The 18,711-nt window shown below is 40.2% G+C and overlaps 1 protein-coding gene across 3 annotated transcripts in view; it reads right to left on the bottom strand.

Moving 5' to 3' along the window:
* Positions 1-18,711, bottom strand: part of BTBD8 (BTB domain containing 8) — a 118,022-nt gene that overhangs the window by 79,202 nt on the left and 20,109 nt on the right. For all 3 annotated transcript variants that reach the window (XM_063625379.1, XM_063625380.1, XM_063625381.1), the window contains exons 3-4: positions 16,289-16,485; positions 4,841-4,958 (exon numbers count right to left, since the gene is read on the bottom strand). In XM_063625379.1, coding sequence (XP_063481449.1) covers positions 4,841-4,958; positions 16,289-16,485 — 315 coding nt within the window. The remainder of the gene's footprint in view (positions 1-4,840; positions 4,959-16,288; positions 16,486-18,711) is intronic.

The following is an 18,711-nucleotide window of genomic DNA, read 5'->3' as shown; positions in this document are numbered from 1 at the left end:
TCCACATAACTGAGTAAGGATTAATCCAGAGTGGCGAATCTAAATTTTTGGAGTAATCACTATTGTCCATGTCACTTCTTAGCAAATACTTCAGAGAACATAACTTTGTAAAAGCAAAGTTAACCTTCTCTTGAGAATTTTGTGACATCCATTGACTATAGCTTTCATAGGACTGGCCTTTCTGAAGTTAAGTGCCATGGATATGCTATTATCCAACACAATTTGGACTAACAGTTGTTTAGTTAATTGAAAAAATGAGGAATTAAAAAAGCTATTTCTGTATACTATAATTTTACTCTAACTTAAGAAGAAATATGCATTTAATTCACAAATCTTTTATCATAAGGCCCATCTTTTTTTTAACATGGGTTCGCTGATATAAGCCTCATTCTCACAAAAACAATACACATATACACTATGATACCTAGTTTGATTTTAATTTTTTTTTGAGACAGGGTCTTGTTCTGTTCCCAAGGCTGGAATGCTATGGCACTCACTGGCTCATTGCAACCTCAAACTCCTAGGCTCAAATGATCCTCCCACCTCAGCCTCCCGATTAGCTGAGACTACAGGTGCACACCACCATGCCCAGCTAGATTTTTTTGTAGAGATGGGGTCTTGCTTTGTTGCTTAGGCTGGTCTCAAACTCCCTGGTTCAAGTGATCCTCTCGTCTCAGCCCCCCAGAGTGCTGGGATAACAGGTGTGAACCACTGCACCTGGCCACAACAGCAATTTTAAAGTGCCTTTCCCTTATTTAATCCTTCCAAAGCACTCACCCGAGTTTTCACTGGAACAATAACTTTTCTCTTTCATATTTTATGTATCATTGACTTATATTCATTGTCATCAAAATAATAAATTCAAATGGCATACGCAGGTTTGGGAACAAACCCAAGTGACTCTTGAAAGGCATTTTAGACTTGCAGGTCCCTGTGGCATTACTTGTCTCTGCTTTTTTGTTGCCTCATACAAAAACAGGCCACTTAACCACATTTAGGCCATAGTTTGCCCCCTGATATAAGACAAGCTAGAACGGGCAACATATGTGCCAGTCTTACAGATACCTATTACGTACTTATAGCAACTAACATTTACTTTTGAAAGCTTACAATACGCCAGGTACTATGCTAAGTGCTTCATGTGCATTATCTGATTCAATCTTCACAGCCATCCCATGCTATAATTTCTACTACTATTCCTTTTACAGATAAAAATATTGAAACTTGGAGAGATTAAGTAACTTCCCAACAATTAATAAGTGGTGGAATTTTAAAAATAAGTGGTGGGATCATAATCTAAACACAAAAAGACCAACTTCTCAATTACTAAATCATACTACTTCTGAAAAAACTTTTAGCTTTTTCAAGGGCATACAGAACAATGATCTTCGGACACAGTGCCAATTTACTAAATATTCAGAGAGACATTAAAGGAAGATTTGACATCTTAACCAAATGAATGAATGTCTAATGGTATATTATCAGGCACTGATAAGAAAGGTATTCTGGAAGATATACCAGATTTTGAGTGTCACAAAGCTCAAGTTAGAAATGATGGGGCCGGGTGCAGTGGCTCACACCTGTAATCCTAGCACTTTGGGAGGCTGAGGTGGTCGGATCACTTGAGGTCAGGAGTTCGACACCAGCCTGGCCAACACGGTGAAACCCTGTCTCTACTAAAAAATACAAAAATTAGCCAAGCGTGGTGGTGTGCGCCTGTAATCCCAGCTACTTGGGAGGGTGACACATGAGAATCCCTTGAACCCCGGGGAGCGGAGGTTGCAGTGAGCCTAGATTATGCCACTGCACTCCAGCCTGGGCAAAAGAGCAAGACTTTGTCTTAGGAAAAAAAAAAAGGAATGACTGCTCTGCTTTTTCAATGAGGCAGCATAAGAGAATTTTAATTATGGAACACAGAAGTGCAACAAATTATCTTAAAAATGTAACATTCAACTTCTTTCATAAAACATTAAAATAATAAATTACACTAAAAAATGGGAAGTCAGCAGCTGGGTGCGGTAGCTCACACCTGTAATCCCAGCACTTTGGGAGGCCGAGGTGGGTGGATCACAAGGTCAGGCGATCGAGACCATCCTGACAAACACAGTGAAACCCTGTCTCTACTAAAAAATACAAAAAATTAGCCGGGCGTGGTGGTGGATGCCTGTAGTCCCAGCTACTTCAGAGGCTGAGGCAGGAGAATGGTGTGAACCTGGGAGGCAGAGCTTGCAGTGAGCGGAGATCCCAGATGGTATTCATATGGTAATTGAGAGCATTTCAGGCAGGAAGATAATGTTACAGAGGTCCACAACAAGAGGTAATGTGCAGTAGTATCCCAGGATACAATATTCAGAAAAGTACTAACGTAACTAACTAATGGAATCCATGAAGGCTAATCAAGTAGTAAGCCCCATGAGTGCTCAGTAACAACTGTAATTTAATTCTCACAATCACATTATGAGATGGAGACTGTTATAATCCCCATCTCTGATAAGGATGCTGAAACGCAAAATGAACAGTTAAATGACTTACCCAAATTCACACAGCTAATAATCGTGGACATGGAATTAAAACCCATGCAGATTGTCCCCACAGTCCACACACTCTTAACCACTCTGTTACAAATGATTTCTTTGGCTTAGTTGTGCCACCACAAGCAAGTGACTGGCATCAGATTGTCTTTCAGCATAGAAAGTGCTCCGGGATTGGGCTGAGGATCATGGTAAAGAATGGACAGAGCAACTAGAGAGACTACCTTGGAAGAACTGTGTTATGAGGGGTGTTACTGAGGAAGTAACTTGACCATGAGAGAAAGATTAGCTTAATAGAAGACCATACCAATTTGGGTACATTAAACTAGCAAACTAAGGTTTTAAAAATGTTGATACCCAAACTGAATAAAATTCCAGTCATAAATCCTGGTCCTCTGTAAGTACTTGTATTGATCTTTTAATATATAAGTATGTATAATTTAAAAATTAAAGCAGCCACATTACAAAAGGATTTTTAGCCACACCACTAGAAGAATGCTGACAATAATCATCTAGAACAAGAAGTAATTGAGAAAGTTCCAATGTTGGGCTTTAGATGAATATGTATTCTCTGACACAATATTCCTTAAACTACATAATAAAATTAGTATGTACTATAAACAGAAGGATGTTTGAGTCTGGACTAGGAAGGCAACCTTATAATTTAGAATTGGCTATTCTAACTTATATAAGGGCAAGAAAAAAGTAGGAAAACTTATTATCTTTCTAGTTAATATGAATTTCTTTTTTATTGCTAGGTGAACAAAATAAACCAGAAATGTGAGCAAGAGCTGTCCTGGAATACAAACCTAATATTCTAGGTCCAGCTCCTAAAACACAGTCCTCCTGTTAGTTCATTGTCAGGCAGCACATAGGGAGAGGCCAAATATAGGCACTGTTTGAGGACATATTGCAAATGGTCACAGGGTCTTGCCTTCCCTGTATGACAGCAATAGCTACAGGGCTCTATAACTTTGGTAGGATGCCCATGTGGTCTCATGAAAAACCTGGACACAAAATAAAATTAATCTTTAAAATACAATTGTGTTGGTAAAAAATAAAAAAAGACAGAGAGACACACACCTACACCCACACCATGATTTAGGAAATATACCCATGATATGGAAAATATAATGATCAATCTAGATTATATTCTGAATTTTGCAAGATTTAATGCAGATTTCACAAAAATTAGGAAAATGAGTACATGTATATTTACAAAGTACACATTCCCATACAGAAAAGTTCAAATTTTGAATAGTAAATAGCTAGTTGAGACTAGCAATCCTTGGGTTGTATTGCTGTCAAATGGCAAAACCAGCGTGATTTCCAAGAGTACAAATATTACTACTATTTGGCTTGGTGGATTACAGTAACCTAAACCCACTGCTAATTTCATTAAGGACTGTGCACCGCTGAACCTAGAAGATTACCACTTGCCACTGCAAATACTCTGGTTCTTTCTCTTCAGGAGCACCAGAATAACTTCTTATCAACATTCTATTTGAAACACAAAGAGGAGGCAGAACTGTCTGGGTTCCTATGTTTTCTGGTTCAGATTCTAGTCCATAGTGAGACCCAGCTGTACTTCTTTCCCTTGAGTTCCAAAAGATAATATGTATTTCTTATTAAATTTTTTTCTGCTTTTAAGCAGATTTTAGTTACTTGCAATCAAAGAGCCTGACTAAAACAGGCAACCGGCTTTAATTTGAAATCTAAACGCCTGGAATGTCTAAGCAACCCAATTCTGAAGCAGAACAATGGTTTTTAAAAAGTACATTGAAATATTAAGCCTCCTAATCAATGCTATTCATGAGTACCATCTATTCTGAATCACAGAATCTGAGCCAAAATGCATTCAGAGAAAATACATGTCATTAATGTAGAAATAATACTTCTCAATACTATAATGCGTATAAAATTAAAAACTGCATTTAACTACATTTTCTATGACAGTGGCTTTCAAATCTATTTTAGGCAACAGAACATTTTCTTCTAATAAAATCTTAGGTTCATGCCCAATGCGGAACATAGATGAGATGTGCTCTGGCAGAAACATATACACGCACATGTCTGGGTAGGCCCACGTGTGCACGTGTGAAAACCTGCAGAAAACCTTGCCTGATGGTCAACCTCTTCCCCTGTTGGATTCCCCCTGAGGAATCACAGTGGAACCCCTTTGGCCTTCATGGAACCCCTGTGGCCTGTGTGAAAACCAGAGCTTGAAAACCACCATGCTGGAAAGAGACAGCTGCCCTTCCATACTCTACAGCCACAACCAAGACAGCAAATCAGTCGTGTCTATTTACCTGTGAGCTTTACAACGTTTTCCATCAACAAAAATATCAATATCTGGGCAACAAGGTTTCACATAAAGCTTCAATAAATCTTCTCCTAATTCAGATGCAGGCTCCAAGTCATAATTATCTTTAAAAAAGAAAAACAAGACTAAAAAATAGTTTAATATTACAAACATCCAAAAATTGTCTTCTATTATTATCAAGAGGTTTCCCACATAATTATCTCAATTAGTTGGAATATGTAAGTGGTAAATTAAAAATAAAACAAAAAGTTTAAATCATCTAGACTTTCTCCTTTGAAATATATATATTTCCACTTACATATAAATATAGATACAGTCATGCATTGCTTAGTAACAGTCATGCATCCCTTAATGACAGTTCTGAGAAATACGTTGTTAGCTGATTTCATTCCTGTGTGAACATCACAGGGTGTACTCACACAAACCTAGATGATATGGCCTATTACACACATAGGCTATATGGTATAGCCTATTGTTCCTAGGCTATAAACCTGTACCTCATGTTACTGCAATGAATAGTGTTGGCAACTGTAACACAATGGTAAGTAGTTGTGGATGTAAGCATAGAAAAGGTACAGTAAAAATCCAGTATCATAATCTTATGAAACCTTTGTCATATATGTGGTCCATTGTTGACAAAAATGTCATTATGCAGCACATGACTGTATACTTTTAAATATACATATTTAAATATAGGTAGTATTATCACAAAATTATACACCAAAAATGAAGCCTCTTCATGAATATCTTTTTCTAATTTTTAATTAGAATTAATTAATTATTAACTAGAAATTAGAAAAATTTCTAATCTCTGTTTCTTCTTGTGGGTCTCTAGATTACTATGATCTGTGTTATCAGGCTAACAACAATATTAGATTATCTAAAAAAAAAATTGTATTTTATTTTTTAGAGACAGAGTCTTGCTCTGTCACTCAGGCTGGAGCGCAGTGGCATGAACATAGCTTACTACAGCTTCAAAATCCTGGGCTCAAGCAATCCAATCCTCCCACCCTAGCCTCACAAGTAGCTGGAGCTACAGGTGTACGCCACCATGCTCAGCTAATTTTATGTTTTATAGAGACGGGGTCTCCTTATGTTGCCCAGGCTGGTCACAAACTTGGATACCTTTTGAAATCAGATCATTCCACAGTAAACTATGGTCCTTAATCACCATCATTCCCTGAACAGACTATGACCAATTTGACTCAAATATTGCTGAACTATCTATCTTGCCTAAATTTTGATTAGATTAATTTTGATCAGTTTGGTTTGTAGGGGCCCCTATAAAGGAGTACACTTTTTTTTTTTTTTTGAGACAGAGTCTCGCTGTGTCACCCAGGCTGGAGTGCAGTGACGCAATCTTGGCTCACCACAAGCTCCACCTCCTGGGTTCATGCCATTCTCCTGCCTCAACCTCCCAAGTAGCTGGGACCACAGGCATGTGCCACCAAGCCTGGCTAATTTTTTTGTATTTTTAGTAGAGACGGGGTTTCACCGTGTTAGCCAGGATAGTCTCGATCTCCTGACCTTGTGATCCGCCTGCCTCGGCCTCCCAAAGTGCTGGAATTACAGGCATGAGCCACCACACCCAGCAGGAGTACACTTTTTTCTTTTGGTATCAGCCTCCTGATAGTCATGATCATAGCATCCCTGGTATACCATATCCTCTCAGGAGTCTTAAATATTTGTATGCTGCCATCTATCATGCATTAACTTTGACTAAACCAGCAAGAATGTAAAGAATCATTTAACTGACCTGACATAGAGACCAGTAAATTCTACTCTGAGACCAAACAAGTCCATTATGATGGTATCAAGAGACTGGCATCAATGCCCAAGGTTATGGTCGATCTCACAATCAAGAGACTAATCCAAAGGCAGAAATTGTTAACTTAAATTTGAACTAAGCTGCCTCCACACTTTGAGTTCCTACTTAAGGAACTGCAACCTTGGTATGTAAACAAACCAAAACCTAACCTAACTTAGGAGTGTTTATTTTTGGTAATAGATAGCTAGATCTCAGCCAATTATAAGCAGCCGAGCTTTGGCCAATCACAGGCAGCCAAATGATCTGACCATGTCCAAATAAGGCAAACACTCAGCTATAACCAATCAAGCCATTTCTGTACTTTACTTCCATGTTCTGTCTATACATACTCACTGGCCAGTTGTAGAGCAGAGTTCTCTGAACCTCTTCTGGTTCTGAGTGCTGCATGATTCATGAATTGTTCTTTGTTCAAACTCAGGTTCATTTTAGCTAACGTTTTTCTTTCTTTTTTTTTTTTTTTTATTATACTTTAGGGTTTTAGGGTACATGTGCACAATGTGCAGGTTTGTTACATATGTATCCATGTGCCATGATGATTTCCTGCACCCATTAACTCGTCATTTAGCATTAGGTGTATCTCCTAATGCTGTCCCTCCCCCCTCCCCCCACCCCACAACAGTCCCCGGAGTGTGATGTTCCCCTTCCTGTGTCCATGAGTTCTCATTGTTCAATTCCCACCTATGACTGAGAACATGCGGTGTTTGGTTTTTTGTCCTTGCGATAGTTTACTGAGAATGATGTTTTCCAGTTTCATCCATGTCCCTAAAAAGGACAGGAACTCATCATTTTTTATGGCTGCATAGTATTCCATGGTGTATATGTGCCACATTTTCTTAATCCAGTCTATCGTTGTTGGACATTTGGGTTGGTTCCAACTCTTTGCTATTGTGAATAGTGCCGCAATAAACATACGTGTGCATGTGTCTTTATAGCAGCATGATTTATAGTCCTTTGGGTATATACCCAGTAATGGGATGGCTGGGTCAAATGGTATTTCTAGTTCTAGATCCCTGAGGAATCGCCACACTGACTTCCACAATGGTTGAACTAGTTTACAGTCCCACCAACAGTGTAAAAGTGTTCCTATTTCTCCACATCCTCTCCAGCACCTGTTGTTTCCTGATTTTTTAATGATGGCCATTCTAACTGGTGTGAGATGGTATCTCACTGTGGTTTTGATTTGCATTTCTCTGATGGCCAGGGATGATGAGCATTTCTTCATGTGTTTTTTGGCTGCATAAATGTCTTCTTTTGAGAAGTGTCTGTTCATATCCTCTGCCCACTTTTTGATGGGGTTGTTTGTTTTTTTCTTGTAAATTTGTTTGAGTTCATTGTAGATTCTGGATATTAGCCCTTTGTCAGATGAGTAGGTTGCAAAAATTTTCTCCCATTCTGTAGGGTGCCTGTTCACTCTGATGATAGTTTCTTTTGCTGTGCAGAAGCTCTTTAGTTTAATGAGATCCCATTTGTCGATTTTGGCTTTTGTTGCCATTGCTTTTGGTGTTTTAGACATGAAGTCCTTGCCCACGCCTATGTCCTGAATGGTATTGCCTAGGTTTTCTTGTAGGATTTTAATGGTTTTAGGTCTAACATATAAGTCTTTAATCCATCTTGAATTAATTTTTGTATAAGGTGTAAGGAAGGGATCCACTTGCAGCTTTCTACATATGGCTAGCCAGTTTTCCCAGCACCATTTATTAAATAGGGAATCCTTTCCCCATTTCTTGTTTTTGTCAGGTTTGTCAAAGATCAGATAGTTGTAGCTATGCGGCATCATTTCTGAGGGCTCTGTTCTGTTCCATTGATCTATATCTCTGTTTTGGTACCAGTACCATGCTCTTTTGGTGACTGTAGCCTTGTAGTATAGTTTGAAGTCAGGTAGCGTGATGCCTCCAGCTTTGTTCTTTTGGCTTAGGATTGACTTGGCAATGCGGGCTCTTTTTTGGTTCCATATGAACTTTAAAGTAGTTTTTTCCAATTCTGTGAAGAAAGTCATTGGTAGCTTGAAGGGGATGGCATTGAATCTATAAATTACCTTGGGCAGTATGGCCATTTTCACGATATTGATTCTTCCAACCCATGAGCATGGAATGTTCTTCCATTTGTTTGTATCCTCTTTTATTTCATTGAGCAGTGGTTTGTAGTTCTCCTTGAAGAGGTCCTTCACATCCCTTGTAAGTTGGATTCCTAGGTATTTTATTCTCTTTGAAGCAATTGTGAATGGGAGTTCACTCATGATTTGGCTCTCTGTTTGTCTGTTATTGGTGTACAAGAATGCTTGTGATTTTTGTACATTAATTTTGTATCCTGAGACTTTGCTGAAGTTGCTAATCAGCTTAAGGAGATTTTGGGCTGAGACAATGGGGTTTTCTAGATATACAATCATGTCATCTGCAAACAGGGACAATTTGACTTCCTCTTTTCCTAATTGAATACCCTTTATTTCCTTCTCCTGCCTGATTGCTCTGGTCAGAACTTCCAGCACTATGTTGAATAGGAGCGGTGAGAGAGGGCATCCCTGTCTTGTGCCAGTTTTCAGAGGGAATGCTTCCAGTTTTTGCCCATTCAGTATGATATTGGCTGTGGGTTTGTCATAGATATCTCTTATTATTTTGAGATACGTCCAATCAATACCTAATTTATTGAGAGTTTTCAGCATGAAGCGTTGTTGAATTTTGTCAAAGGCCTTTTCTGCATCTATTGAGATAATCATGTGGTTTTTGTCTTTGGTTCTGTTTATATGCTGGATTACATTTATTGATTTACGTATGTTGAACCAGCCTTGCATCCCAGGGATGAAGCCCACTTGATCATGGTGGATAAGCTTTTTGATGTGCTGCTGGATTCAGTTTGCCAGTATTTTATTGAGGATTTTTGCATCAATGTTCATCAAGGATATTGGTCTGAAATTCTCTTTTTTGGTTATGTCTCTGCCAGGTTTTGGTATCAGAACGATGCTGGCTTCATAAAATGTGTTAGGGAGGATTCTCTCTTTTTCTATCGATTGGAATAGTTTCAGAAGGAATGGTACCAGTTCCTCCTTGTACCTCTGGTAGAATTCAGCTGTGAATCCATCAGGTCCTGGACTCTTTTTGGTTGGTAAGCTATTGATTATTGCCACAATTTCAGAACCTGTTATTGGTCTATTCAGAGATTCAACTTCTTCCTGGTTTAGTTTTGGGAGGGTGTATTTGTCGAGGAATTTATCCATTTCTTCTAGATTTTCTAGTTTATTTGCACAGAGGTGTTTGTAGTATTCTCTGATGGTAGATTGTATTTCTGTGGGATCAGTGGTGATATCCCCTTTTTCGTTTTTTATTGCATCTATTTGATTCTTCTCTCTTTTCTTCTTTATTAGTCTTGCTAGTGGTCCATCAATTTTGTTGATCTTTTCAAAAAACCAGCTCCTGGATTCATTAATTTTTTGAAGGGTTTTTTGCGTCTCTATTTCCTTCAGTTCTGCTCTGATTTTAGTTATTTCTAGCCTTCTGCTAGCTTTTGAATGTGTTTGCTCTTGCTTTTCTAGTTCTTTTAATTGTGATGTTAGGGTGTCAATTTTGGATCTTTCCTGCTTTCTCTTGTGGGCATTTAGTGCTATAAATTTTCCTCTACACACTGCTTTGAATGTGTCCCAGAGATTCTGGTATGTTGTGTCTTTGTTCTCGTTGGTTTCAAAGAACATCTTTATTTCTGCCTTCATTTCATTATGTACCCAATAGTCATTCAGGAGCAGGTTGTTCAGTTTCCATGTAGTTGAGTGGTTTTGAGTGAGTTTCTTAATCCTGAGTACTAGTTTGATTGCACTGTGGTCTGAGAGAGTTTGTTATAATTTCTGTTCTTTTACATTTGCTGAGGAGAGCTTTACTTCCAACTATGTGGTCAATTTTGGAATAGGTGTGGTGTGGTGCTGAAAAAAATGTATATTCTGTTGACTTGGGGTGGAGAGTTCTGTACATGTCTATTAGGTCCACTTTATGTAGAGCTGAGTTCAATTCCTGGATATCCTTGTTAACTTTCTGTCTCGTTGATCTGTCTAATGCTGACAGTGGGGTGTTAAAATCTCCCATTATTATTGTGTGGGAGTTTAAGTCCCTTTGTAGGTCACTGAGGACTTGCTTTATGAATCTGGGTGCTCCTGTGTTGGGTGCATATATATTTAGGATAGTTAGCTCTTCTTGTTGAATTGATCCCTTTACCATTATGTAATGGCCTTCTTTGTCTCTTTTGATCTTTGTTGGTTTAAAGTCTATTTTATCAGAGACTAGGATTGCAACCCCTGCCTTTTTTTGTTTTCCAGTTGCTTGATAGATCTTCCTCCATCCCTTTATTTTGAGTCTATGTGTGTCTCTGCACATGAGATGGGTTTCCTGAATACAGCACACTGATGGATCCTGACTCCTTATCCAGTTTGCCAGTCTGTGTCTTTTGATTGGAGCATTTAGTCCATTTACATTTAACGTTAATATTGTTATGTGTGAATCTGATCCTGTCATTATGATGTTAGTTGGTTATTTTGCTCGTTAGTTGCTATAGTTTCTTCCTAGCCTCGATGGTCTTTACAATTTGGCATGTTTTTGCAGTGGCTGGTACCGGTTGTTCCTTTCCATGTTTAGTGCTTCCTTCAGGAGCTCTTTTAGGGCAGGCCTGGTGGTGACAAAATCACTCAGCGTTTGCTTGTCTGTAAAGTATTTTATTTCTCCTTCACTTATGAAGCTTAGTTTGGCGGGATGGGAAATTCTGGGTTGAAAATTCTTTTCTTTAAGAATGTTGAATATCGGCCCCCACTCTCTTCTGGCTTGTAGAGTTTCTGCTGAGAGATCAGCTGTTAGTCTGATGGGCTTCCCTTTGTGGGTAACCCGACCTTTCTCTCTGGCTGCCCTTAACATTTTTTCCTTCATTTCAACTTTGGTGAATCTGACAATTATGTGTCTTGGAGTTGCCCTTCTCCAGGAGTATCTTTGTGGCATTCTCTGTATTTCCTGAATCTGAATGCTGGCCTGCCTTGCTAGATTGGGGAAGTTCTCCTGGATAATATCTTGCAGAGTGTTTTCCAACTTGGTTCCATTCTCCCCATCATTTTCAGGTATACCAATCAGACGTAGGTTTGGTCTTTTCACATAGTCCCAAATTTCTTGGAGGCTTTGTTCATTTCTTTTTATTCTTTTTTCTCTAAACTTCCTTTCTCTCTTCATTTCATTCATTTCATCTTCCATCAGCAATACCCTTTCTTCCAGTTGATCGCATCTGCTACTGAGGCTTCTGCAATCTTCGCGTAGTTCTCGAAACTTGGCTTTCAGCTCCATCAGCTCCTTTAAGCCCTTCTCTCCATTGGTTATTCTAGTTATCCATTCTTCTAATTTTTTTTCAAAGTTTTTAACTTCTTTGCTATTGTTTTGAATTTCCTCTCGTAGCTCAGAGTAGTTTGATCGTCTGAAGCCTTCTTCTCTCAACTCATCAAAGTCATCCTCCATCCAGCTTTGTTCCGTTGCTGGTGAGGAACTACGTTCCTTTGGAGGAGGAGAGGTGCTCTGTTTTTTAGAGTTTCCAGTTTTTGTGCTCTGTTTTTTCCCCATCTTTGTGGTTTTATCTACTTTTTGTCTTTGATGATGGTGATGTACAGATGGGTTTTTGGTGTGGATGTCCTTTCTGTTTGTTAGTTTTCCTTCTACCAGACAGGACCCTCAGCTGCAGGTCTGTTGGAGTTTACTAGAGGTCCACTCCAGACCTTGTTTGGCTGGGTGTCAGCAGCGGTGGCTGCAGAACAGCGGATTTTCATGAGACCACAAATTCAGCTGTCTGATAGTTCCTCTGAAAGTTTTGTCTCAGAGGAGTACCCGGTTGAATGAGGTGTCAGTCTGTCCCTACTGGGGGGTGCCTCCCAGTTAGGCTGCTCAGGGGTGAGGGACCCACTTTAGGAGGCAGTCTGTCCGTTCTCAGATCTCCAGCTGCGTGCTGGGAGAACCACTATTCTCTTCAAAGCTGTCAGTCAGACAGGGACATTTAAGTCTGTGGAGGTTCTTGCTGAGTTTTTGTTTGTCTGTGCCCTGCCCCCAGAGGTGGAGCCTACAGAGGCAGGCAGGCCTCCTTGAGCTGTGGTGGGCTCCACCCAGTTCGAGCTTCCTGGCTGCTTTGTTTACCTAAGCAAGCCTGGGCAATGGCGGGCGCCCCTCCCCTCGCCTCGCTGCCGCCTTGCAGCTTGATCTCAGACTGCTGTGCTAGCAATCAGCGAGACTCCGTGGGCATAGGACCCTCTGAGCCAGATGCGGGACACAATCTCCTAGTGTGCCGTTTTCCAGGCCCGTTGGAAAAGCGCAGTTATTAGGATGGGACTGACCTGATATTCCAGGTGCCGTCTGTTTCCCCTTTCTTTGACTAGGAAAGGGAACTCCCTGACCCCTTGCGCTTCCCGAGTGAGGCAATGCCTCGCCCTGCTTCGGCTCGTGCACAGTGCGCTTCACCGACTGTCCTGCACCCACTGTTAGGCACTCCCTAGTGAGATGAAACCGGTACCTCAAGCAGAAATGCAGAAATCACCCGTCTTCTGTGTCGCTGGGGCTGGGAGCTGGAGACCGGAGCTGTTCCTATTCGGCCATCTTGGCTCCACCCCCCACGTTTTTCTTTTAACAACTGTTTATCGTAACTTTGCCTGTCAACAAACTTTGGGCAGTAGCTCTGGTGAAGATCAGTCACTAGTGACAGAGTCCCACAAGTTGAATTTGGGACAGGTTACAGTTGAGATATTTAAGATATATTTTGGCTGGGCACAGTGGCTCATGCCTATAATCCCAGCACTTTGGGAGGCTGAGGTGGGTGGACTGCCTGAGCTCAAGAGTTCAAGACCAGCCTGGGCAATGCAGGGAAACCTCATCTCTACTAAGAATACAAAATACTGGCCAGGTGTGGTGGCACCCCTCTGACCCCAGCTACTCGAGAGGCTGAGGTGGGAGGATCACTTGGGCCTGGGAGGTAGAGGTTGCAGTGAGCTGAGATCATGACACTGTACTCCTGCCTGGGTGACAGAGTGAAATCCCTATCTCATTAAAAACAATAAAAATTTTAAAAATAAAAAAAAACGGGCTGGGTGCAGTGGCTCACGCCTGTAATCCCAGCACTCTGGGAGGCCAAGGTGGGCAGATCACAAGGTCAGGAGATCGAGACCATCCTGGCTAACACGGTGAAACCCCGTCTCTACTAAAAATATAAAAAATTAGCCGGGTGTGGTGGCGGGTGCCTGTAGTCCCAGCTACTTGGGAGGCTGAGGCAGGAGAACGGCATGAACCCAGTAGGCAGAGGTTGCAATGAGCCGAGATTCGTGCCACTGCACTCCAGCCTGGGCGACAGAGTGAGACTCCTTCTCAAAAAATAATAATAATAATAATAAGGTAGACTTTAACAGATATGTTTAGTCAGTGGTTGGATATGAAGCTCAAAAAAATTACAGATTACCATTTATTTAAGGGGTAGAAAGATGATACATCAGTAAAAAAGACTGAGAAATGGCGAAGAAGGAAAATCAGGAAAGCATGGTGTCACAGAAAACAGAAGTTTCAAGGAGGGCACTATTAACAGTATGAAAGGCTGCAAAAAGGTTTATAAGATGTAGATAAAAAAATGTCTATTAAGCTGGCAACTGGCAGGTTACTAGTGAACGTGGGGATTTTCCATGGAGTGATGGAGAAAACAGTCAAAAGGCAGAGGCTCTTTTCACTTAAGCTCACAACTTATTTGGCCACTTTAAAGGGCTGCCATACAACCACAGCAGAGCTCTACACTAGAGTAAGAAAACTGGATTTCAAATATCAGCTCTGTCAATTGCTCTGTGTGACCTCGGGAAAGTCTCTTACGCTCTCTGAGTCTTAGAGTCCTATCTGGGTCTTACTGATAAAATCAGTCTGTAACACTTCCTAGGGTTTTATGAGACTAAATTAAATAAAGTATATGCATGATCTACCTCAAGGCCTAGAATGTGTATTCATTGACTCATAATTAGATATGTTGACTGTAATATAACAGGAATCTAACCAGGATAAATCAGATGAGTAACAGTTGTTGCTTTACACACCAGTAATAAGATCCTTTAACCCAAAAAATATTTTCAAATACAATCAATTCTGCTCTAACACTTGTTTTGAAAAAATGAGTTTGATCCAATACAATTCATGTATTAGGTAACAATTTGAGCATAACATGAATTTTGCATTTGCTTAGGTGCAAAATTCAGATGAGAAACACTAGGTTAATGCAGAAAGTTGCACTCAGCTGAACTAAGCCATGAACCTGCACACATGCACACCTAAATATCTACAAGATACCTCAGTTTACTGCAGGTGTTATGAGACACACCCCTCTATATCTGGTTATCTGACTTCAGATAACCAACTATTGAGAGATACTTTTCTATGAATATTTTTATGTTTCAGCATGGTCTGACCTGTCTGAGCAGAGCACCAGTAAACTTGGTTAAAGGATGATTAAACAGCAAACATGCCTTGGAAACTAGAGATATGTATTACTCCAGAAAAATTGAGAAACATTCCTCCCCTGGAAGTCATTTCCTTATATTACAGGGTAAGGAAACTACCTTCTCCTCCCCTCCCAAAGGGTTAGTTTCCAAAGAAAGGTCTTTCTGTCTCTAGAGAGGAGAATGGGAAGATCTGCCAGCAACCTGTGAAAGCTTAAAGTTTCCTAATTTTGGTGTTCCTTTTCTGTGGTGCAATCCCACCACATGGGCTGGGTAACATCAGGCCCTCACTGCAGTGCCTCACGGAGTTTAGGAGCTGAGAACTGGCACTAAGATGCTCTGCAAGTGATAAATGGTCTGTTCTCTGATCCAGGGACCTCAGGTTTCCTGTCAGAACCTCTCTCTACGTATGCATCCATCCTTAATGCATATGAATGCTCTACCTCAAGGCCTAGAATGTCTATTCATTCACTCATAATTAGATATGTAATATAACAGGAATCTAACCAGGATAAATCAGGTAAGTAATTGTTGTTGCTTTACACACCAGTAATAAGATTCTTCAACCCAATAAATATTTTCAAATATAATCAATTCTGCTCTAACACTTGTTTTGAAAAAATGAGTTCCATCAATTTGCAATAACTCACAAGCTGCAACCCTTCTGAAATCCACTTTCTCGTTCCATCAATTTGCAATACCTCACAAGCTGCAACCTTCTGAAATCTACTTTCACAAGCAAACTTCAGGTCTTTTTCATGGTAAAATGCCATATGTATTATAGTATTTATGTATTTCTTAACCATTTAATATGCATAAAACTAGGCTACCATTTTTGTTAGGGTGTTAAGCAGAACTGACTCTGCCAAAACTTCTTTATTGGTATAGATTATAATAAGGACAATAACGTAGAGGCATAGTGGCTAAAAGGAGAATTGTGAGTTATGTATGGATTTATTCATAATAACCCCATCTCCAATTACTTGGAAAAAACTGGGAGTTAACAATACTAGTGTTTTCAGTTCTCCATGCTTATTAAAAAAAAAAATCAGTAAAGCATATTTTTGAAGTATGCTTTTCTCTAACTGTATCAGAATATAATTATTTTCACAGCTATAAATAAAACTCCATAAAAAATACCTCACCATTGGAAATGAAATCGTCATCTCTGTCACTGATATCCTCTGGAATTTCATGCTTCTGAAGAGAACAATCAGATGAGTTTTCACACTTTGGAAAACTTACGTCAAGTTGCTTTTGTGATATCCCAATCTCCATTATCTTTTTCCTAAGAATTTCCTCTTCATAGTTTTTTATGTTTCTGTTTGATGAATATATAATCCTAAAAGACAAATATAAAATATTAATTAAATAACATTGGTGATTCTTAAAAAGAAAGAATGCTAGTTTCCTTAGTGTGCCACTTTCATATATAATATTAAACCTTCTTAATTTGGACTAACTGTAGAAAGGTCAATCTAAAATGGCAGAAGCCAGCTGGGCACGGTGGTTCACACCTGTAATCCCAGCACTTTGGGAGGCCGAGGTGGGCAGACCACTTGAGGTCAGGAGTTCGAGACCAGCCTGGCCAACATGGCGAAACCCTGCCTCTACTAAAAAATACAAAAATTAGCTGAGCGTGGTGGTGGGTGCCTGTAAGCTACTTGGGAGGCTAAGACATGAGAATCACTTGAACCCAGGAGGCGGAGGTTGCAGTGAGCTGAGATTGTGCCACTGCACTCCAGCCTGAGCAACAGGGCAAGACTCCATCTCAAAAAATAATAATAATAATAAATAAAATAAAACAGCAGAAGCCGGGTGTGATGGCTCACGCCTGTAATCCTAACACTTTGGGAGGCCAAGGCAGGAGGATTGCTTGAGCTCAGGAGTTCAAGAGCAACCTGGGCAACATAGTGAGACCTCGTCTTTACAAAAAATTTAAAAACTTAGCAGAGTGTGGTGGCGTGCACCTGTAGTCCCAGCTACTTGGGTGGCTGAGGTAGGAGGATCATTTAAGCTCTGCAGGTCAAGTTGCAGCGAGCTGTGATCATGCCACTGCACTCCAGTCGGGGCAACAGAGTGAAACCCTGTCTCAAAAATAAGTAAATAAAAATAAAAAATAAACAGCAGAAAGTTTGAAAAGGAGTCTATAAAATGTTAAATGTTAAAAAATAATATATAATGCCAAAAAATGGAATTCGTGGCTGCCTGTCACAGTGAGTGCCACCTCACCCCTGGAACCTTCGATGCCTCTGTTTCCCCTTGGGGGACCGCATGGCAGGTGGAGGTTCCCCGGGTCCTGGTGGGGCAGTGAGTAGTGTGTCTGCAGGAGCTGTCATGAATATTTCAGGAGCTGTCTTCTTCCATGTGAATTTTGTCATGCTTCAGTAAAATTATTCTGGAGATTTGCTTGGAAGGCATTACTTTTACCGAGATAGCTGGAGCCATGTGGATGGGCATAAATGGCTAAGGTCCAGCAACCATCAATGTCAAGTATCCATGCATCTGGCCTGAGTTGATCCTTGTGCCCTTCAGAGCTTGGGATATGAGACTGAAAATGACAACTCAGAATATTCCTGAGAGAGAACTACCCTGTGATGTGGAAGTAACTCAGGATTAGAAAACATCATATGTTCTCACTCATAAATGGGAGCTCAGCTATGAGGATGCAAAGGCATAAGAATGATACAATGGACAATGGGGATTGGTGGGGGAAACGGTGGAAGGAGGATGAGGGATAAAAGACTACAAATTGGATACACTGTATACTGCTCGGGTGATGGGTCCACCAAAAGCTCAGAAATCACCATTAAAGAACTTATTAATGTAACCAAACACCACCTGTTCCCCCACAAACCTACGGAAATAAATAAAAACAAAAAATAATAATGCCAGCCAGACGCGGTGGCTCACGCCCACAATCTCAGCACTTTGGGAGGCCGAGGCAAGCGAATCACGAGGTCAGGAGTTCAAGACCAGCCTGACCAACATGGTGAAACCCTGTCTCTACTAAAAATACAAAAAATTAACCGGGTGTGGTACAGGGTGGCTGTAATCCCAGCTACTTGGGAGGCTGAGTCAGGAGAATCGCTTGAACCCAGGAGGCAGAGCTTGCAATGAGCCGAGATCATGCCACTGTACTCCAGCCTGGGTGACAGTGTGAGACTCCGTCTCAAAAATAATAATAATAATAATAATGCCAAAAAAGTAGATCATCTAGATGAAATGGACAATTCCAAGAAAGACACAAACTACCAAACCTGACTCAAGAAGAAATAGAGTATCTGAGTATACCTATAACAAGTAAAGGGATTGAATTAGTAATCAAAATCTTCCCTCAAAGAAAAAAACAGAACTAGATAGCTTGACTGGTAGATTCTACTAATATGTTTAATAATTAACACCAATCCTTCACAAATTTTTCCAAAAACACAGGAGAGGAAGGAACATTTCCCAACTCATTCTGTGAGGCCAGTATTACTAATACAAAAGCAGACAAAGGCATCACAAGGAAACAAAAACATAGGCCAACATTCCTTATTAGTGTAAATAAAAAAACCCTCAACAA

Source organism: Symphalangus syndactylus, chromosome 12, assembly GCF_028878055.3.
Source record: "Symphalangus syndactylus isolate Jambi chromosome 12, NHGRI_mSymSyn1-v2.1_pri, whole genome shotgun sequence".
NCBI classification, from domain to species: domain Eukaryota; kingdom Metazoa; phylum Chordata; class Mammalia; order Primates; family Hylobatidae; genus Symphalangus; species Symphalangus syndactylus.
Note: the sequence above shows the minus strand (reverse complement) of the source record. Positions and strands in the feature narration are given on the sequence as shown.